General features: G+C 42.0%; 3 protein-coding genes across 3 annotated transcripts in view; 2 read left to right on the top strand and 1 right to left on the bottom strand.

The window, feature by feature from the left end:
- Positions 1–169: 169 nt before the first annotated feature.
- On the bottom strand, positions 170–11884 carry RFC4 (replication factor C subunit 4). The gene is made up of 10 exons (XM_080604615.1): positions 11616–11884; positions 11147–11225; positions 6782–6861; positions 5490–5609; positions 4366–4509; positions 4045–4165; positions 2943–3068; positions 1996–2076; positions 820–936; positions 170–394 (listed from the first exon to the last, which is right to left on the bottom strand). The coding sequence occupies exons 1-10, from the start codon at positions 11738–11740 to the stop codon at positions 299–301; spliced, it is 1089 nt and encodes a 362-aa protein (XP_080460741.1). The 5' UTR covers positions 11741–11884; the 3' UTR covers positions 170–298.
- Positions 11742–19481, top strand: LOC308199859 (uncharacterized protein). Its single transcript, XM_080604633.1, has 6 exons — positions 11742–12350; positions 12921–13072; positions 14045–14174; positions 14742–14863; positions 18554–18691; positions 19042–19481. The coding sequence occupies exons 1-2, from the start codon at positions 11972–11974 to the stop codon at positions 12932–12934; spliced, it is 393 nt and encodes a 130-aa protein (XP_080460759.1). The 5' UTR covers positions 11742–11971; the 3' UTR covers positions 12935–13072; positions 14045–14174; positions 14742–14863; positions 18554–18691; positions 19042–19481.
- The window catches only part of MCF2L2 (MCF.2 cell line derived transforming sequence-like 2), a 159789-nt gene continuing 158319 nt past the window's right edge, over positions 19153–20622 (top strand). The window contains exon 1 of the mRNA XM_080604565.1: positions 19153–19612. Within this exon, the coding sequence (XP_080460691.1) occupies positions 19510–19612 (103 nt within the window). The 5' untranslated portion in view covers positions 19153–19509. The remainder of the gene's footprint in view (positions 19613–20622) is intronic.

Below are 20622 nucleotides of genomic sequence, written 5' to 3'. Positions count from 1 at the left end.
TAAATAGGGGGCTTCAACTCTTGTGATTGCAAGGGCCTTGTGAGGCAGACTCCCCCTTTGACCAAGCACCACTGTACTTCAGCATGCCTACTGCTGAATTACTTTCACTAGAAAGTGACTAAAAACCTGTCTCATTTATGAACTTGTATGAAAAAAGTACACCAGCATAGGCATTTTCACCTGCTGAGCAGTAATTTTATTGCAAAAACTATACAAAAAGAGTACATGCTTCCCTGCTAGTGGAAGCACAGCCACCCCTGAAATAGCTCCAAGCTGCTGCCAGCCCATGCTGGAGGAGTTAGGTGTTCTGTGTTAGCTGCTGCATCACAAGGGCACAGAGACTCATCAACTGCAAGTATTCATCAGCACCGTCTGCCAGGCATTTGTCCACCTCCTGCAAATGGAGAGAAGTTAAAACCCTTTAAAAATGCTGGTGCTGGAGCCAGCTGTCTCACCCTTGTGGTGAGACAGCTCACCACATCACAATTCAGTCTGCCAGCTGTTTACTTAATCAGCACCAGCCTCTCCAGCAGCCACATCACACACCCATCTTAATTTTCCCTCCCCCTTTGCATTAAAAAAAAAGCACACCCACAAACCTGCTTGAGCATCATTAGAATAATATGGCTAATAATTCATTTAGTTTGACTGGACTTCGCTTCCTTCTCAGGAAGTTTCTCAGAACAAAAATTCAGAAATTTACAACAGGAAATACTCAGAATGAAAAATCAGAGTAAATTACAGAGAGAGAAAGAAGAAAAATTAACCCATGGAGACTGGAAAAGTAAAATCATTAGAGAACTCAAGCTACAGACTTACTGCAAGCTTCTCAACTATGATAGATTTCTGCTTGTCGCTGAAATCGTCGCTCTCCACAACAATATCATGAAGCTGGTTTACAAGCTGACCGACAGCATACCCTTCATTTATGAGATTCTGTGGCAGGGTATACGAAAAGGGACGTAATTCAGCAGCAAAAACACCACAAAGAGGAAAAACAATCTGAAAAACTCTGTCTGAGCCAAAGACTGTCCTGGAACCTATTATGGGACTCTAAGCATTAAAGTACAAGTCAGTGCTTTCCACAGAGTCCAGCACCCTGCCCAACGGTGACCCAAAGCAACCACCTAGGAAAGACCAGGAGAACATGGCAGCCACACGGCAGCACGTTAGCCTCAATATTCTCCCAGCTTCTGACAATTTACATCTCAGGGATTTTGTTAGCTAGAGACATTTTAAGCAGTTAGCCACCTCCGATGAACCTGCCCAATCTCACTCTAAAATTAGGAAAGCTTAGCATCCACAGAATCACATGGCACAGCTTCACAGCCTTCACATTTTAAAGTGCAGCCAACTTTGATTTATCTTCTTCATCTGGTAGTGACTAGTTACAGACATACAGAGCACTGCAAGGCCAAACTTTTTAAATAAAATAAAAACTGTGGCAATTAAAGATAGCTGTTTTTTTTTTTTTAAATCAGTAGTGCCCAGTAACAGTAAATATTGGGAAGAGTATTCCATGAAGCCATTTAAGTAGACAGAAATTTATGAAAATAAAAAAGCGCAATCTAGTGCACAAGATACACCCACGCCTTATTACAGCTTTATTCAGACACTTCTCATCTAACACAGTCTCTGTAACTAAAAAGGTGACTAGTCCAGAGACCGGTCCTGCCCACAGAAGATGCAATTTTAATGTTCTGTGCTAAGTGTCTCATTAGTAATTCTCAGCTTATTTCAGCCTAACAGCTCCACGTGACCTCAGTTTAGCTCAGGAGAAAGTCACATTGGTAGCAAATCTTATTTGTAGCTTTCATAACTCTTCCTCAGAAGGGAAAGATCAGCAGCATACTAACTGGTGAAAGACAAGCTTCTTGAAATGGGTGTCCCAACTGACCTGAGGCCACATGTTCCTCAGCTGCAACGCAGTAACATACAATCCACAGGGCAGTGACCTAGAAAAACTCTCAGGCTGAGGCACTAAGGGGACTGTACCTTTGCCACTGTTTCCAGTCTCTCAAATGAACCACTCTGGCAGGCAGACAGCAGTCCATCCATTGTTTCTTTAGGGATGACCTGTAACAAATTACATTGCTTACTTTCAACTTTGTACACTTATAAGTCAGTCACAACTGAAGTCAATCCGCATTTCATTCCTCTACACAGGGAACCAACCACTCTTAAGCAAGTATCTAAGACAGACCAGATTTTTTTTTAAATAAAACTAAGAGGCTTTAACATTTGTCTTACATTGTTGATAGAAATAAGAGCTATATAATGACAGTGAATTGTCAAAGTCACGTTCACAAATCAAAATTCACTATCACTTATTTGGGACACTAATCGGAGGACTTAATTTAAATAGGCAATGCTTTCTGCACCATGTTGTGCCTAAGCAAAACAGCAAATTAATTTTCTCTTCAGTGATGCACCAGGGACATAATTTAAAAAAAAAAAAAGCAGCCAATGCAACAAGATCAGTCAATAAATCAGAAGAGAAAAAAGTTGACAGATGCCATTATTTAGCTCAGAGCAGGAAAGCACTGCTGACATTCTCACCATCTCATCATCATTCCTGTCGGTTGACTGTCTGGACAGCTTGATTTCAAAGCTTCTTTATGAAACGTGGACAGTAGCAATTGCCTCCATTTCCACTCCATTCAAGTGAAAACCCCTCAACCCTTACAATTGGCTGTGACGGTAGCACCTTCAAGGGAAGAGTGTCCTTCCCTAACGCCCATTTACTTTTTCAGTTCCTCAGCTCCATCAGTCTTTAAAAACCTGGGAGACTGTGTATTAGTACCCTACTAGCAATGCCAACAAGCATAAAATCATTTATTTTAAGTCAAACCTTGACCAAAGGTAGATAAAGGTAGCAACTATACTTAGCACACAAACACTTTTCAGACTTATTACAGGAGAAGCTGTATAACATCACTTACCCCAGCAATTTCCGTGACTATGTTCTCTGTGATCTCCTTCCCTCCCATTAAGCGAGTGGCACTTTGAAGAAAAGTGATGGCTTTTCTTAAGTCCCCTTCTGACACTTTAACAAGGTAAGAGACTGCCTAAAAGAGAACGTGAGAAAATGCAATGTGTGTACTGGATCTTAATGAACAGTGGAAGTACAACTTCCTCAGCAAACTGATTTGAGAACATCAGGTAATGCCTGAAGCAGATGGTCAGAGCTAGGCACAATGCACAAGTTACAATGCAACCTCTCTGCTAATGTAAATGCTACCACAGGTCTAATGCAAACCACAGCTCTCAGGACTAGGATTTCACATTACAAATATGTCACCAAACAGTTCTCAAGTTACTTGGTCTCACAGCTGAAATGAGACTTGGGACAGTAGTGCACAACTGTGCTATGATCCACACCATTTTACCCGCACTTGTATTTGTATTGTAACTGTGGTAACTTGTATTACCCACATAGCTTTTGAGTTACTCTGACAAGTGAGGCAATGGATTCAGATGGGGGCAAAGATATATTCAGTGGAGTAACTTACACCTAGTTCTATCTCAGCCTCTTTTTACATGCTAAAGTACAAGTTCTGAACTTTCTTTTCCACTTAAGCAATACAAAGGAATAAGAATTATCTAATAGCATACCTATTTTGTCATAACACGTCTACCAGCCTTAAAACCCCATCATGATAAACAAATCTTGGGCAGCTGGAAATGTAATCCAGGGAGAATAAGCACGGTATACATTATGAATTATATAAAGTTGCAAGTGCTGCAAAATATGTGCTGGCAATTTCAGAATGAAATACTGACTTAATGCAAGTACACTCAGTACAGAACAAAAAGCCCTACAGTTATTCTCTAATTTGCTCTGGTGGATGTTTCTCTGATTTTAGGAAGACTTTTACAATTTCATCCTCACCTGTGTTAAGGAGAATAATACGCAAATGATTTTATATACTGTACATAGTGCAATTGAAAAGTCTGGAGAAGTATGCTGACTTAGTCCCTTTCACTGCAATGCAATTATGTACCGGATTAAGCAATAAAATTACTTGGCAAGCACTAAGGTACCTCACTACTGATTTTCACATTTTCCTTCTCAGAAACATCCAATAGCCGCTGCTGCTGGATTTTGTCTGACAAAGGTTTGAAGCGGAATTTGGAGCATCGAGACGTTAAAGGTTCAATTATTCTGAAAGAAAGAAAAATAAGTGCTTGCCAAATGATTACACAGCCACATTCATACAGATGAAGCTATCGTAATACGCAAGAGTAACATAACCTTAAGACTTCAACACTAAAACCCAAAAGTTGAAACCTAAACGAAATAAAAAGAAGTATTGTGAACAGGAAGAGCAACAAGTCCAAAAAAGTAACAGGTTCCTCACATACCTGCTGATGTAGTTACAAATAAGGCAGAAACGTGTTGTTTTAGATTCTTTTTCCATTGTGCGTCTTAAGGCTGCCTGGGCTGCTGAAGTCATAGAGTCTGCTTCATCCAGGATTACAATCTTAAAAGGAGGACAAGCTTTACCACTGAAAGACAAGGAGACATGTGTTCTTTAGATCAAGTTAAAAATATCACTGCAAATGGTGAGTCACATTTTACTCAATATTTATACACAACAAATAGAACAAAATCAAACATTCAATTCTTTTTGATTATTTTTAGTTATAAGACAAGGATTTGTAAAGGGCAGGGGAGGCAAACTGAGTTCCCATAGAAAGACTGGTACTTGAACACTGCAGAATTCCCCTAAAATATGTACTCATGCTTTAAGTTTCTTCTAATAACTAACACAGCACTTCTTTTTTTTCAGGCTTCCTGGTTACCTGAACTTCAAAGAACATTACAACAGCCTAATTTCAGGACACAAGACCATCTCTTGCCATGTAGTCCTGGCATGCAGTTTCTTCTTGATACTTTCCTCAATCCATTTTTTACCACATACACACAACTTCCCTTTTACAGGGCTTCTCACCTAATACCAGACTCTTTTCAGCATCTTATAAGCTAGCACCTTGCATGAGATGCAAATTGAGCAACCTCAGCTGCAACCTGGTCTAGTGGTAGGTGTCCCTGCCCATGGCAGGGGACTGGAACTACGTGATCTTTAAGGTCCCTTCCAACCCAAACCATTCGATGATTCCACGGAACTAGAGGTAGAAGAGAAGTAACTTCCACAATTTACCCAAATAAAGTTTCCTGTGGTAGTCAGGCAACCTTTGCAAAGACAACAAATATCTGTAAGTCCAGAAGGCTCAGTCTTACTTTTTTTCTCCCCTTGTTTGCTTGTATAACATTAACAGCACTAGTAAAAGTTATTCAAACTCTCAATATGAAACGACATGAACTCAAAGCCTAGCCAAAGTATTGCATTTGTTACAAACTTCAGACCAGTGCTGACCCATCTTTTGTATTAGAATTTTTATTATTTAGGTTAATTTTATAATCACATACTTTGTCCTAAGCAAGTCAGTCCATCCAACAGATTCAGCCTGGATTCAGCACTTACTCTGAACGACTTCCAGATGCTGTTAGCTGAGCAAAAGCCTTCACTTTTTCCCGGATCACTTGTATTCCACGCTCATCGGAGGCATTTAACTCAAGGACTCTTTGTCGGAATAATTCAGGACTGCAAAATCATTATTACAACATATTAGCTGTTAATGCTTGTAATGGTATGTTACAAAGTGTATAGACCAGAGGGCCTGTCTGAACTGCAGGTATTATTTTTGCTAGCATTACTGAAAAACATATTTGTTAAAATACAGCTGAGATAATTATATGTTAGGTATGAATTTCCACTAGCTATTTCTACAATTGACTCCCACACTGAAGAAAACAACAAAGCATAAAATTATACTTGTTACAAGGAAAAAGTAGGAAGCTGGGTTTGTAAGCTCAGAGCACTACATAATGTGTCCTTCTACTTACATGCTGTTAGCAATGTAGAGAAAACAGTTAAATCCCCAGATATGGTAACTGGCAGTGGTCTGCCACTGCAATACTACCAGAAAGTAAATATCTAAAAAATATAATACAGGTAGTATTTAGCAGCACCTCTGATTTAAAAATAAAAATTAAATACAGGGGAATTTAAATTCTTAGAATTCAGATGGACACACAACATGGAGTTGTCTAGAAGTTATCCTCTCCAAAAAACAACATGAGACAAATATTAAAGACACGGAAGGGAAAAGGTACCAGAGCCAATATTAGATAAGATCACACCATCAAACCACCTTCTCATCCATTTTTTGCTTATTGCCTACTCTGAAAGCACTACTCAAAACCACGCAGATGTTAGAATTCAGTTGGTGAATGTACGCAGAGTTCATAAGAACTATAACGCATACTAAATTTTAGTCTGATATTACTCAATGGTGCGTAACAGAAAGATTATGACAGACATTTTGTGAAGTGCCTCAAGATCTGTGTTTAGCCAACAGCTTACTGAATATAGTATCAAAATTGGAAATCCTTTACAAAGTTCAGTAAGGCACGTGCAAGCCATTTCTTTTCATGCTCTTTTCTGCTAGGAACACATAGTTAAAGAGACACAGGGTTACATGGCTGCTAGCCTCAAGGAAGTGTTGTTGGTAACAGCAATCAGTGATTTATGAGGGACAAACAAGAAAGATATCTCATTTTAGAGCTGAACTAGAACATGAAGCAACTCCTGAACAAAAATTTAAAAGTATGAGAAAGTTTCCAGAAGCTACATAAAACAGGCAACAACCAGAGGCACACGACTAGAAGACACATGATAGTTGCTTATATCAAAGCAATTCAATTCCAGCTTACCCATAGAGTTCTCTAGCAGCTGCTAAAATAGTGGAAGTCTTTCCAGTTCCAGGTGGGCCATAGAACAACAGATTGGGAAGCTGGAACAGCAAGGCAGCATTAAAAAACAAACGCAAAAAAAAAACACAACACAAAACAGGAAAACCTACTGAAAATCTGAGCACCCGATAGAAACTATATACTCCTCCTGCAAAACAATATCAAATTCTAGGTCACTGCACATGGTGCTCTAAAGGAGGATAAACAGTTGCTGTTTATAAGACTGCACGAACAAGCTGTTATTTGGTGGCACCATCACACCTTCTATCAAAATAGACACTTCCAAGTCATATTTTATTTTGATATATTGCCTCCAGGTCAAGTCCAATATTACTAAAGCCTACAGAGCTTACTGTTATAGATATGACTGCAGTGACATGCAAATTTATCCAGTGATGCCCTTCAGACAGTCAGCATACTACCAGCAGTGCAGCTGCAATAAAATTTGTCATAGGTTAACTACCTCATACCTTCTCAGCTCTGCCTTTGAATGCCATTCAGAGAATTCTCTGCTGCCTTAACTCCACTGCAGTAAGTACAAGGTAGCTTGTGAATGTCAGCGCAATATTGCAGCGATCGCAACACAGACATATCCTAAGAGTAATCATAGAGATGCTTGCAAAACCTGACAGGAATGCATAGCACCAGCAAAGAGTTTTCTATATCCACCCAAGAATTTTTCAAAGGAGGAAACCAGTGGCATTTCTCAAAGAGATTACGTTAACTGGTCTTTCAAATATTTTCATTAATAACCTTAGCACGAAAAACAGGAATGCATTATCAAAACATACCAACACAGGTAGATGAAGAAGCACAGCAAAGACTGCAGTAAGAATTATAGGATAACAGTTAAAAGCACAAAGCATAAAAGCTCACAATTTGAGAGATAATTGAATATAAGTATCTGCTAGATGTCTGGAATTCATCAGCTGGAAGTACAATAAAAGCTGACTTAGTTTTGTCTGTCAGTCAGGGAACTGTTCCTGTGTTCCTGACCACTGTAACACAGCGGTCCTAAGATGTTCACTTTCAACACAAATGCACAATTATTAATACTAACAAGGGGCTAGCAAGACTCCACCTAGAAAGCCACATACAGTTCAGGTCATCCTCAGTCAAGGATGATAAATCTAAATTGGAAAAGGTGATTACAGGAATGGAGGGCTTATTTATAAGAAATTACTTTAAAAAAAAAAAAGTTAGCTCAGCAAAACAAGAGCTGAGAGGGAACATCACTGATCTCCATAAATATGCCAGTGCAACAACAGGGACACAGAACTAAGTTGGCATAAAACCAAATTTCTGCAAATTAGCCACAACTAAAATTTGGATGAAAACAAGAAGCATAAGAGTGATAACTTTCTATACTAGTGTTCCAAGTAGTCCCTCTTATCACTTAGCCAGTTGCATTTTAGAACAGCTGCCTTTGACAGTAGATGTTCCAGTTCTACATTCTTAGAACAAGAATCCACAAGTCCCCTCCAAACAACAGTAAAAAGACAAGCCTCTCTGTCTGATTTATTTTCAGCCCTTAATAAACGTTCTACTTTTAAAGAGTCAACTAAAATTAGATTAAAGAATTTTATGCTGAATATAGCAAGCCATATAGACAGAATCAGAACAGCAAAACCAAAGGTATCTAAAGAGCAGCAAGAACTACAGGAGTACATGATCCACAGTCAGAAAATAAAAAAGACAGACCTTTTTGGCAACAGTATTCCATTTTAGCAACTAAGATAAGACACAGAACAGATGCAACTGTGTAGGCACTGGAAAAGTATGAGTAGTAGAATTTCAATATTTTATAGTAAGTAAAACCATTTCAAGTTTTGCCCTCTCTATCTGCTGATCATTTGTTACTCAGTTCCCTGGTTAATATGTAAACAGTATCCAATATTAACACAAGGTTTTTTCCAAGTTTAGACACCACAACATTATTGCCTCCCTGTGTCTTTTTAGGGATTTCTGTGAAGAAGTGCTTACTGAATGACAGCTGATAATTCATCAACTATGTTAGGTTAGCATACTGTAAGAGTAGACGTTTTGTGGAGCTGTGTGTTTGCAACACTCCTAATTTCGCGCCTCTGTGCTAAATCACAAAGCATGCGTTAGCAGGTAAGAAGCTTTAATAAGAATCTATGCTTCCTAATTTCATTAAATCCATACTTTTCTACTGTTTCCTGTTTCAACCCCTTTTATGCTCACTTCTCGCTGAAGTTATCACCGGTATTTACACTGCTTTTTCAACGAGCACAACCTAATCCTTCATGTAACTCTGAGGCAGTATTTTTAACAGACTGTAACCTGATCTGTTACCCCCAGCAAGCCTGAAAAAATGGGTAAGCAGGATACCTGCAGGCATCACCCTATATATGGCAGTTACTACATATAGCGTAAACTCCAAGTCATTTTCTAGAAGTTTCATTAGAAGTGAGGATATAAATCGGAATCATAACCCTACCCCTAACTCTCTTCTCAGTAAGATATAATCAAGTAACTGAAAACTAAAGAATACTATAACATGTCAGTTTCTTTGCAAAAAGCAACGTTAAATCAACAGTCCTGGCAGGCAGAAATCAATTTCTCCATTTCAAAATCACCCGGACTCTGGTCTTTCCCATTTATAAGAGAGATACATCGTGATTTTTAGAAGACTTGCCCTATTTATAAGCTCCCAAACCAAGGCTCACAAATACTTAGAAGTAACTTAGCATAGAACTGCCTCTCCAGTTCCAACAATAAGGTTTAAATAATGCTGTAAGTTTGCATCATGTACTTTGTCACAGCTGTTTCTTTGATCTCAACAGATCTCCAAAGTCAGTGAGAACTCCTCAAACAAGTGCCAGGCACTCCATTCCTTAAACTACACTTTTGCCTTTGACAGAATGAGTTCTTTCAAGAACTAACAAAAATATCTACATTTTAAAAGCATCAAATATTTTGAACTACTTGCATGATTTTGTTCTTAAATAACTTGCAGAGTTTGGGTAGCTATAGTAAAATACAAAGCCTGTAACCACCTTACAGACAAGTTACAATTTGTAGATTGTAGTTACAATTTTTAGATTCAACTCAGGAGGCAAAAGTCAGCACAACTGCACAAGGCCCATCATCTGAGAAACACGGCTGACCCAGAAGCTGCAGGGTTTTAAATAGCTGCTGCTCAAAATAGAACCTGACAACCCATCACCTAACTGATGGTACAAGACTGATATGTCCAGACAGCGTAGGTGGGAGCACCTCAGTTCTCCTTAGCTGTTAATAGTTCCTTACTAATTACCAGAATTACAAATATTAAAACACAGAAGTGTTGCTGCTGAAACCAGTATTTCTAACAATACAATATGATGTGACAAGGTCACATTACAACAACATTCCTGAAGTAAATTAAATCTGGAGGCATGAACTAAACAAATCATACAAGCCTTCCCCAGTTTTGTCATAGCAGCTCACTTTAGCTCCCTACACTCAAACACAAAGTACTTAAGCCTTTGCACGTTCTGATTAAACGAACATTTTTGGATCAAATAGTCTCAAGCTAGTCAAACCAGAATTGCAGAGCAAATCGTCTCAAGATAAAAGTTTTGAATACCAGAGACTACAAATGCATATTGTGCATCAGAATACAATACAAGTTAAAGGCTTCCTCCATAGAACTCTGAAAACTCCAAATTGTTCTTTATAGCTCTCAGTGACCAGATATCCCTGTCACAAATGTCATTTTTGGAACATCCTTACCAACCACTTCAGCTGGCTTTAGCTGTCTATGTAAACAGGAACATCTTTTGGAGCACAATAATGACCTTCCTAGGTGAAACATGGAAGCTAAAGAAGTCTCAGCACATATAAAAGGAAGGAATTCTCCAGACTTGAAAAAAGCATTTTAAGCAGTTTCATAGAAGCACTGGTATGTCACTAGAATTCCTGTCAGTCCTGCCAGTCATTCCTAAATTACCGTTTAGGAAAAGTCAATCCCTTTTCAATAAAAGAAAGTTTTCCCCTCTACTCTTCATCAGGAATGTCTGAAGTACTGGCTGAATAACAGTGTCTAGAAAATAAAGGCGCCTTCAGACTCAAAATTATTTACAGGATGTTTTCCAATTAAGCTATTGCAGAAAAATTCCAAAGTGCATCATACAGCTGACAACTTTACAGTGAGACTTGGAGACTGGGAACATCTGAAATATGACACTGCTCCCAACACAATACCAGGAAGTCACTTAGCTAGTCTGGAAACATTATCATTGCCACGCTAGAGAAAGGCAGGCAGTTTTCCTCAGCACTGGCTCGTTTCTATGCTGTGGCAGCCGTTATCACCACACTCACATCGGCGCCTTCCAAAGACTTTTTCAGCACAGCGACGACTTCATCCTGGAAGGCGACTTCATCCACGTTCTTGGGGCGACTGAATACAAAGACACGAAATGCAATTCGTTATGTAATGGAAAGAAAAAATGGAATGGAGGAAAAAAGCACACAAAACAACCATTTCCCTTTCCGATGACACTGGCACCAAAGAATTACAGCAAACGCTGCAGCTGGGGCCAAAATCCCTGACAGGAAACCCACCCGGTGCCTCTGCCCTGCCTCCCTGAAGCGGTTTCTCAGGAAGAGACAAACGGCTTCCTAATGGAAGCAGCGGCCCGAGGTTATTTTTAGAAGCCCAAAAGTATTTTGGAGCAACGTTTCGTCACTTTGCGAGCCCAAAAGCCTTCTCCTGAGGAGAGAGAGCCCTTGAGGCGCCTCAGCCCGGCTGTCAGAGGGCCGTCACACCGGGTACCCCCCCGCCCCTTACTATTTCTCCACCCAGGGCACGGGCCGGGGCTTCTTGCCCTCGCCGCCGCTCCCCGCCGCGCCCCTCTCCCTGGCGGCCGGGGGCTTGGTGCTGATGGCGGAGGGGCCCTTCAGGAAGGCCTGCATGGCTCCGGCTCCGCTCGGCTCTCTTCGGCCCCGCTCGGCTCCGTTCGGCCCCGCCGCGGCTCAGCCGAGCGCGTGACGTCACCGCCGTCCCGCAAGCCCCTCTCGGCCGCTTCCCGCCAAGCCGCCCGTTCCTCCCGCCCACGGCCAATCACAGAGCCCGCGCCGCAGGCGGGCCCTGACGTCACGTCTCGCAGCCAGGCGCCGCCCGCCGGCAGCGCCGCGCGTGCTCCGATGAGGGAAGGTCCGGGCGCCATCTTGGCAGCTCCGGGCGCCATCTTGGCACCTCCTTTCAAGGCGGCCCCCGGGGAGGGGCGGGCGGCCGGCGCCTTCTGGGCGGTCCTTCCGATTGCAGCTCCCTCAACAGAAATAAAGGAACAAAGCAAAAGCAATCGGCGCCGCGCCGAAAGTTGGCGGAGGAGGGCCTCTTCTGTCGGGATGCGAGAGCTGGTGCCTGGCTCCGGGGGGCTGAGGGGCGGCCTGAGGGAGGTCTCTGGAAGCGAGCCCAGGGCTGTGCCTCAGCCCGCCCTGTGCCAGCCGCCCTCCGTGGCTGTACGGCCTGCACTGCTCAAGCCTTCCCCGTCTCCTGTTGCCATGAGAGCAGCTCCCCCAGGTGTACAAATGCAGGGGTTGTATGTGTAAAAGTTACCAGTTAGGCCAAAGGGGATCCTTTTTGATTTCCCATTATTACGAATAATCTGCATTACAGGGAAAAATATTTTTTTTTTTAAAAAAAAGGATTAAAAAATGATGGATGTGATTGATGTGTTCCCTCTAAAGGACTCAGAAGCATCCCAGCAGATTTGGCAGTCACGATGCACGCCCACATGTTCATCTTGTCCTCCCACTACGTACCCGTTCTGTGTGTAAAAATTAAATCAGTTATGTTCCCTGCAGCTGCATGCTGGGTGCTTGCAGGTGTGCTGCTTTACTGATTCCCCTTGGCTGCTCCTGAGCACAAGGCACGGCCAGAGTGGCCTGGGCAGCCACAGCAGGCACCGTGCAGAACAGAACCTGTGCAGGGGCAGAGTGGGCTGGAAATGGTCTCTATGGCAACAGATGAACAGGCTTTGGAAAAGGGGATGCAGGAAAGAATCGAAGCTGGAAATGCATCATTCTGCTGGCAAGACAAGCCTGTAATCCTTGTTTGGGCAATTTAAATAAGCTGTTTCCTTTCATCTAGAATTCTATTACTGAAACATGAAAATGCCTTGGCAGCAAGAGATGCCCATACACACAACTCCTGAAGTTGGCCTGATCCTGACGAAAATACAATGCTGTTTTTTCCGGCTCTGATTATATTTGATACTTCCAAATACTGGTGACTTGGAAATGGTAAGGATGTATAAGCAGCTAGAACTGATAAGTTTTCTTTCTGAAACTGTGTAAAGTATTGTTTTTGAGGTTTCATTCCATTTTGTGGTTATTCTGTCCTCTCCTTAATGGGGCCACTTCAAATGTCTCTAGCACTTGAGGATGTTATCAACTGTGTCTGAGCCTCAGGTTCAGTTCTGCGAAGGAAGTTCTTGTCTGCTATATTAACATAACTTAATAACAGAACTTTTTATTTCATTACCTTAACAAAAGCAAAAAAATCCAGAAGGAAATAAGTGATCCCAAGCTACTCTATCACTTTCTCTTGCTGTTTTTCTCTCCCTCCGTTGTATAGATACAAGGACTGAAAATTACGCATTCTCAATTCTGCATTCATCTATGGTCTAAAGGTGCAACAGATCAATCTCAAATGGTTATGATGTCCTCTCATTTGCTTGTCTCCAGGCTTTCCCATGGTATAGAGTTTTACTTGTGAGACTCATCTGTGCCCCTCAAATGTGGCCCACTGAAACTGTCTACAGTCTAGCTAAACTGTCTAAAGACTAGTTTAGCTTTAAAATGCTAATCACCTGATGCATGGTGAATTTGTTCTTTAAAGCACTTTAACATAATTGTGTATCTATAAAAAGTCAGACAGCTATTAAAAAGCTTTAAAAATATTTATTTTTGTTTGTTTGTTTGTTTTTCCTCTTGAAGTGTGACAGAAACATGTTTGGAGGATTTGACAACTTTTTTATCAGACTTCAAGAAGGAGAGATGAGCAGTAGGGGGGAGTCAATCAGAAGCAGCGTTGACACATATCATTTATAATGCTATTTATAAAATGTATTAAAAACTATCTAAGACTATTTTAATTCATAAAGGCATAAGACCCAGGATGTGTTGGTATTTAGAAACTGTAATACCCCAGTGGCAGATGTCTCAATAACGATACTGATTGTGAGCAACTTTCTTCGTTCTCATCCTAGCCAGGTCCTCCAGCCACATTTGAGCAGTGGTATCTGCCAAATACCTCAGGTCTAGTTTCACCACTGGTTCAAGTAGATCCATCAGCTCAGTGAGATGATCTGATACATTGCACTACTACTGCGGCAAACAGGAGGTAGGAGTAGGAACGTGTTGTGGGGTGGGTAGGGAGGTGAAGAATGTGCATTGGGGTGGCAAGGAAGTTTTCTGGCAACGTGGACAGATCTAAATGGGAAGCCTGATCCCATTCCTTCCTACTCTGACATTTGCAAGTATACAACCATAGAATGGAGGTTCAAGAGCTCATTGGCTGAAAAACTATGTCAGGGGCTAGGGAGAGAAGCAGGGCAGAATAACTGATGAGGGGGAGGACTTCTGTCTTTATAAATCACTCCACCTGGTGCCCTGGAAGCCTGTCCATGCATCCATCAGGCTAGAACTGAAGCCAGTTAACACTAAGGCTCTTTATCTTATGACACTGAAAGTGGACAAGTGGCTTCCTTAAAATAAACTACCTAATAAGAGAATTTAGGAATTAATCTGATCCTAAAAATTCAGGATCACTATCCAACAGCTTTTTCCAAAACTCAGGCTTTGTTTTGAAAGAGTAAAGATGCTAGAAATTATTTAAAGAAATGAATGCAATGGAAATAGCTATATACTGATTTTCTTTAACAGCAAACATTTATCTAATAACTTTCAGCATTAGAAGACATCTGTCAAAATTACGTAAGCAGCGCAGAGCAGACTGAAATTGGCAATTTTCATTGTGCAAGCTGCATAAAGAAGAGAAGGTTCAAAGCAGGATGGCAAGAACGATAAAAGGTACAAATTGGCTTTTTTTATGAAGACACAGTAACTAGGACAACATTTGGCTCCACTCAGGAAAGAGTGACTGAGGGATATGATCACTATACAGAAAGTCATGGCTAAGATGGAGACTGTGAATAGGGAATTATTCATTCCTACTCAAGGTGCAGGAACCGGAGGCCTGAAATTGAAGTATCGGGCTTTAGACCTAAAATCAAAAGTATTTTTTTCACACAACACATATTTAAATTGGAATCTTGCTACTAAACTTCATGGCTGTCAACAATATAAATAGATTCAAAGATAAGTAGAGAGATTCATGAAGAAATAGAGTATTAAATATAATCAGGCAAATGCAAACTGAAGCTCTCAGAGTCCGTGAATAACAGTGCTGCAATTGAGAAAAAGATTTCTGATGAGAAGGGAAGAAAAGGAGACAAGCAGAGAGCTTTGCTAAAACTAGCATCTTCAGCAGCCTCTTCAGAACAGATGTTAGAAGCAACTATGCTCCTTTTCTAGTGAAGTAGCTGAAACATAGCATCTGATACAAAGCAGGTCAGGCTTTGCAGAAGCCTCTCCAAGAGGCTAAGTGTGAAGGCAGGGACCCAGGCACTACTGGGGGAGCTGTGTGTGGGAGAACAAGTGAACATGCAAGTTTTGGCCGAGAACTCACAGATTTGTCATAGGAGCTGACTGAGAAGACAGTGAAAAGCCAAGAACAGACAGTGAAACACTAGGAATGTGACCCTCTATAAAGCTAAGCAGGAGCACTGTTGGCTGAAGTGTTCCAAAAAGAACAAAAGTAAGAAAACTTGAGTGATATTGTCCTTTACTGAAGGATTTATATTACAGAAAGGAAACAGCACGATTTTGTGCCTTTGTAGGTATGCATCAAAGAAGTATGGGACTTATTTACCCGTTTCTTCTTCTAATGGAATTGTACTGCACATCTGAAGTGCTGCCATAACCAGTCAGAAGTGGTGACAGTATAATTACCTTACCTGATTGTGCCAACAGTGTTCCAGTTCTTCCCAGTCAGTAACAGAGCCCTAATCTTTGATATCAGAGAGTCTATAGATAAAAGTTAAGGGAGGAAAAGTCATAATGCAAAGGTATTGCTTGCTTGCAAAAGTAAAAGTTGGGAAAGGTATGCTAAACTTTACTGTTATTCCATCAGCTTGCCATTTTTCTGGTATGAGGGAGTCCTCAGAGGCACTCTGAACACCAGAAGTTAGTGATGTGGTTCTGGAGGGAATTTGCCGGAAAAACTAAGAGAGGGGGGAACCTATAAGGGTTTTTTAGGACTTGGAAAGTGGAAATAATACAAGTGAAGAAGATAGTTGCATGGCTGGATCTCATTTTTTAATGGCTTTTCTATCTCAGTTGGTTTTTAGAGATAAGAGAAAGGGATGTATAGTTTTATAGGATGAAGAAGGAAAGATTAATCCATGATTTTTGCAGTGAGAATTTCCCTTTCCATCTGGAGAGGCCACGGGATCTTGTAAACAGTTTTTGTTTGCAGTGTGCAATTTACTGTTTATTAAAGATGCTTACAATGCTTTTGGCCTCAGCTGTTTCATTCAGGATCTAATAAATGGCTGTTGATTTGTCAGGCTTTCACTCTATGGAGAAATCAAGCTGTTGCCTGTCGGCCATCATTTTAATTGTGGAACTGTGGTATCTGTACAGCCCCCAGCCCTGCTTTCTTGTAAGACTCATGCCTGAAATGTAAATCATAATCCTCTGTACCTCTACCCCATGTATATTAGCAAGGACTTTTACCCTACCGAGGGAAAGTTTGTATTTGTAGTAGTCAAAGTGCCGGCTCAATGTCACAAATACGCCGAGCACCACAAATGGTTACCATCACAGTGATGGAGTAAGTTGCTTCAGCATCTTTGAGTCATTCCTTGAGTGACAGGTACAGGGCTTCCATTTCTCTCATCTCCAGGAGATCCCTATATTCTAGGCTTCTTTAATGCAGTCCCACTGATCTTAGTAGTGTAAAGAAATCATTCCATGACTGATGAAACTAGTGGAGTGTACTACCCCATGGCTGTGTCACGTAGCTCAAGCCTTCCCACCAAAATAACCTCAATCTCCCCCTTTTGTTTATTATAACTCATGTCATATGACAGCACCCTCATCTCAGATTGAAGCACAGGTAACCCACCCCACAGCGTAAGCTGGGCAAGGAGCAGCCCTTGCTGTGGCTGGCTGTAGACTGCAGTGTGATGACTGGCTGGTATGTACTAGCGAGTCCCTAAGATAGCCACAAAACAGAATTAGACAGCCCTCATTACATCCTTCCCCCTTTTGGGCTTTGTATGCCTTGCTAATTTTCAGTGAACCTACAAGAACGTGTTTTTGTCTCCAGAATTACATTGCAATCGATCAACAGGTTTAAAAGTTATTGAAGGCATGGCAGACAACTGGAAAGCAGGCTAACATAGCTAGAAGAAATAATAAGAGAAAAAGGATCTTAAAATAGCAAGTGTACTTGTGTCTGTAGTTACTGATACTGAATAACAATGTTGGTGTACGAGCATATGGTCTTAAAATAGCTGAGAATAATTTTAGCTAGAAATAATACAAAGGTTCCTAGCTATCCTTGATGTTCTTGAACAGCCTTGCTGTAGGAGTAGTGAGAGCAAACCACTCTCCACCACCATCTACATCTACACCACTTCTCAATGGAGTTTAATTCATTTATGAATGGGATTATACAGCGTCTTTGCCTGCAGGAAAAAAAAAAAAAGAAAGAAAAACAAGAAAAACTATAACAACAACAAAGTATGTCAAGTGTCTGGACATGTGGTGAATTCTCTAGTCCTGTGTTCCTACCTCCAATCTGTGACCCTGTGAGAGGAAAATAAAAATAAAGCATCCCAGATCTTTCAGACTCCTCCAAACATTATGGCTGGCTGTCAGTCTGCTTTGCTTATGCTTTTCTTTCTTGATGGCATCTCTTCCCTTGTTGAGGAAATCATTTTAATGTTAGTCAAAATCTTTAGAATTTGAACTTTACTCCCTAGATGGGCTCTGCTAGAAGGATGATCTCAGAACAAAATGCTCTTGCTGTAATGCCAAAACATTGGCTGGTGGGTGGCTATCTCAAGTCATCTTCCCCCCCCTCACTTGTTTTCAAGCAGACTTGCTCTTATCTAACTCAATAGAAGCGTGGAAGAAACCTCTCAGTACGGTTGGTCAATCATCCAAGAACAAGGACAACAGCAGTGATACTCAGACTGCCTTGTAGGTCAGCCAACTGCTTGTGGAATTTTCTCATCATAGAGCTAGATAAAAGCTTTTGCAACACCAGGACTGGCTCACTGATTGTGCTGTAAGATCTGATGTGCCCACAGGGATATTGTACAGTTCTAACCTTGTACATACATGATGTCATGTTCTTTGGCATGTGTGGAAAGGTGGGCCCAAGCAAAATCCTATAGATGGGTGGGGAAATCTGGAATTAGAGCTGGATCCATTCTGTGGGAATAGAGCAGATATTGCAGGCAGCTGCATGTTTCTCTGTTCTGTTTGTTTTAAGCATGTAATAAATTTTCCTGTTTCCAGAAACGTCTTGTGTGGAGCTTCAGGTAGACTTCAAAGGAGGAGGTGCAAAGAGGGAATGGAGACATACAAGTCTCTGGTGGGTCCTGGCCTTTCTCACTTTCTTGCCTGCCTCTCTTTTCTTCTTCTCAGATCTTAGCTGGGCACTGGAGCCAGGAGAGCTGACAAAGCTTCTCAGGAGTTCAGCAGCCGTTTGTCCTACAGCAGCAGTACATCAGCGCAAGGCTCAGCTGTCTCCCTGGCACCCTGGGGCAGCGGCCATGACCACAGGTGAGACCTGCCTGACACCCAGGGCTAATTCATTCACCCTTCTTGTAAACGGGCAGCTGGAGAGGGTCCTGTGGGGTCAGTCACACCGAGGGCGCAGGGACCCTGCCTGTGCAGCAGTGCACAAAGCCCCTGGCCACCCCGCCCCTGCAGGGCCCACTGATCAGCTCCCCCTCAGCCCCCCACCCTACGCATGTGGGCAACCCCGTTTGTCAGGCGACGGAGCGGGTAGGAGAAGGGTTTGGGGGGACGTTGGGAGGTTTCACTTGGGGACAGCCTGCAGGGCATCTGGGCCCCAGGGGCTGGGGCGCAGCACCGGAGGCTGCTGCGAGTGAGTGGTTCTCAACCGCCAGGCACGCCGGTGAGGAGAGCGCGGAAGAGCAGCTGCCGCTGTTACAGCTCTGCTGCCAGCTCCACTCCTCCTGATGCCATTCCTACCTCCAGGATTTTTCCCTGACTCACAGCATCACCATCCAAAAGTCTCCCTGGAGGAAGGTATCTGCCTGCTGGTTTGTCTTTTTATCCTTTGCCTCATCCGCGGGAGAAGGCAGAAAAAAAGCCATAAGCAATCAGCTCGCCTCTTTCCTTTTCCTTTTTCAGTTCTCCCACCTCCGTTCCCTTCCTATTGTTAAGGGGGGTTAAATCCCCTTTTGGAAGGAGCTTTTCTAGGTCCATGCATGGAGGGCAGCAAATTGGAAGAGGTGAGCAGCCGGCAGAAGATGTGAGAGCTAGAAGGGCCGTGCTGTGGGAGTGGTCCTTGCTTTGTGTGCAAGCGAGGCAGTGAGTGTGCAGCCTCCCACTCCGGGCGCATCTTTTTTTGGATGCTGTGCAGTTCCCTGTGTGAAATGCTTTTTTGGTTAAAAGAAGAAGAGATGTCACATCAGGAGCTCACCCAGCGACTGACTACAGTTATCACCCATGTGGGTAAGACATCTTTATGTTTCTTCTCACTACATTTGTGTAGATTTGGGGGCCCTTTTCCCCGAGGAGGTGCTGATGTACAGGCAGGAAGCCTTTGTGTGACAGTATTACACCTGTGAGTGAAACAGGAGCCATCAGCAGACTGCAAAACCCAGGGATTTGGGGCAATTACTTTTACTGATGGTTTGATTTGTTTTTCAAGCATGCAGTTTTCTGAAAAGTGGAAACAATAAAAGCAGCCTGTCCTACCTGGGAGGTGACCTGTGTACAATTCCCAAGCACAGTCCTTCTTGCAGGGAGGTGGTATGGAAAAGGGGGTGGTGGAAAGATGCTAAAGCCGTGCTAGTATGCTTTGCAGTTAGTTGTGATAGTGGAATTGCAACCCATTCTCCTTCTATGTACTGTTCTCAGAGAGTCTTTTTTATTGCCATTGCTGTTTCAGTTAAGGTGCTAGGACAGGATCCCAAAAGCTCTTCCCCTTGTTAGGCTTGGTTATACTGTTTGCTAACCTTCAAATGGTAGTGAACAAAGGTAGGGCCCTGTACTATGCAGTGGTATTCTTACAAGTCTATGCTGGCTACCCAACAGCGATGGCCAAACTACAGGGAAGCAAATAACCTGAAGCTAGCAAGACAGAAGATGCTGGAGATTAAAATGTCCACTGATAAAAGCTTTTGGAACCCTTCCTTGTTACATGCAATTGAGTTAAAGCAGCTTGTGGCTGTATTGCATCATGTAAAGAGAACATTTTTAATTGAATTGCATGGGAGCAAATTTTATAGCTGTCAGTGTTTGTAATAGATTGTGTTGTGAATACCAAAGCTGTTGTACAGGTTTCTGAAATGCCTTTGCCTTTCCAAAATCTATATATGAAATAGAGTGTGACCAAAATGCAGCTTTCAGAGAACACACAATTAAGATTTTAGATAAAAATTCTTCTTGGGCTTGATGTTAGCTGTAGCAGCTGAACTATATGTTTGAGAAAGCAAATGCAATCAGTAGCTTGTCTAAAG

Source organism: Anser brachyrhynchus (assembly GCF_964034855.1).
Source record: "Anser brachyrhynchus genome assembly, chromosome: 9".
In the NCBI taxonomy this organism is placed as follows: domain Eukaryota; kingdom Metazoa; phylum Chordata; class Aves; order Anseriformes; family Anatidae; genus Anser; species Anser brachyrhynchus.
This window is presented reverse-complemented; position numbering and strand designations above follow the sequence as displayed.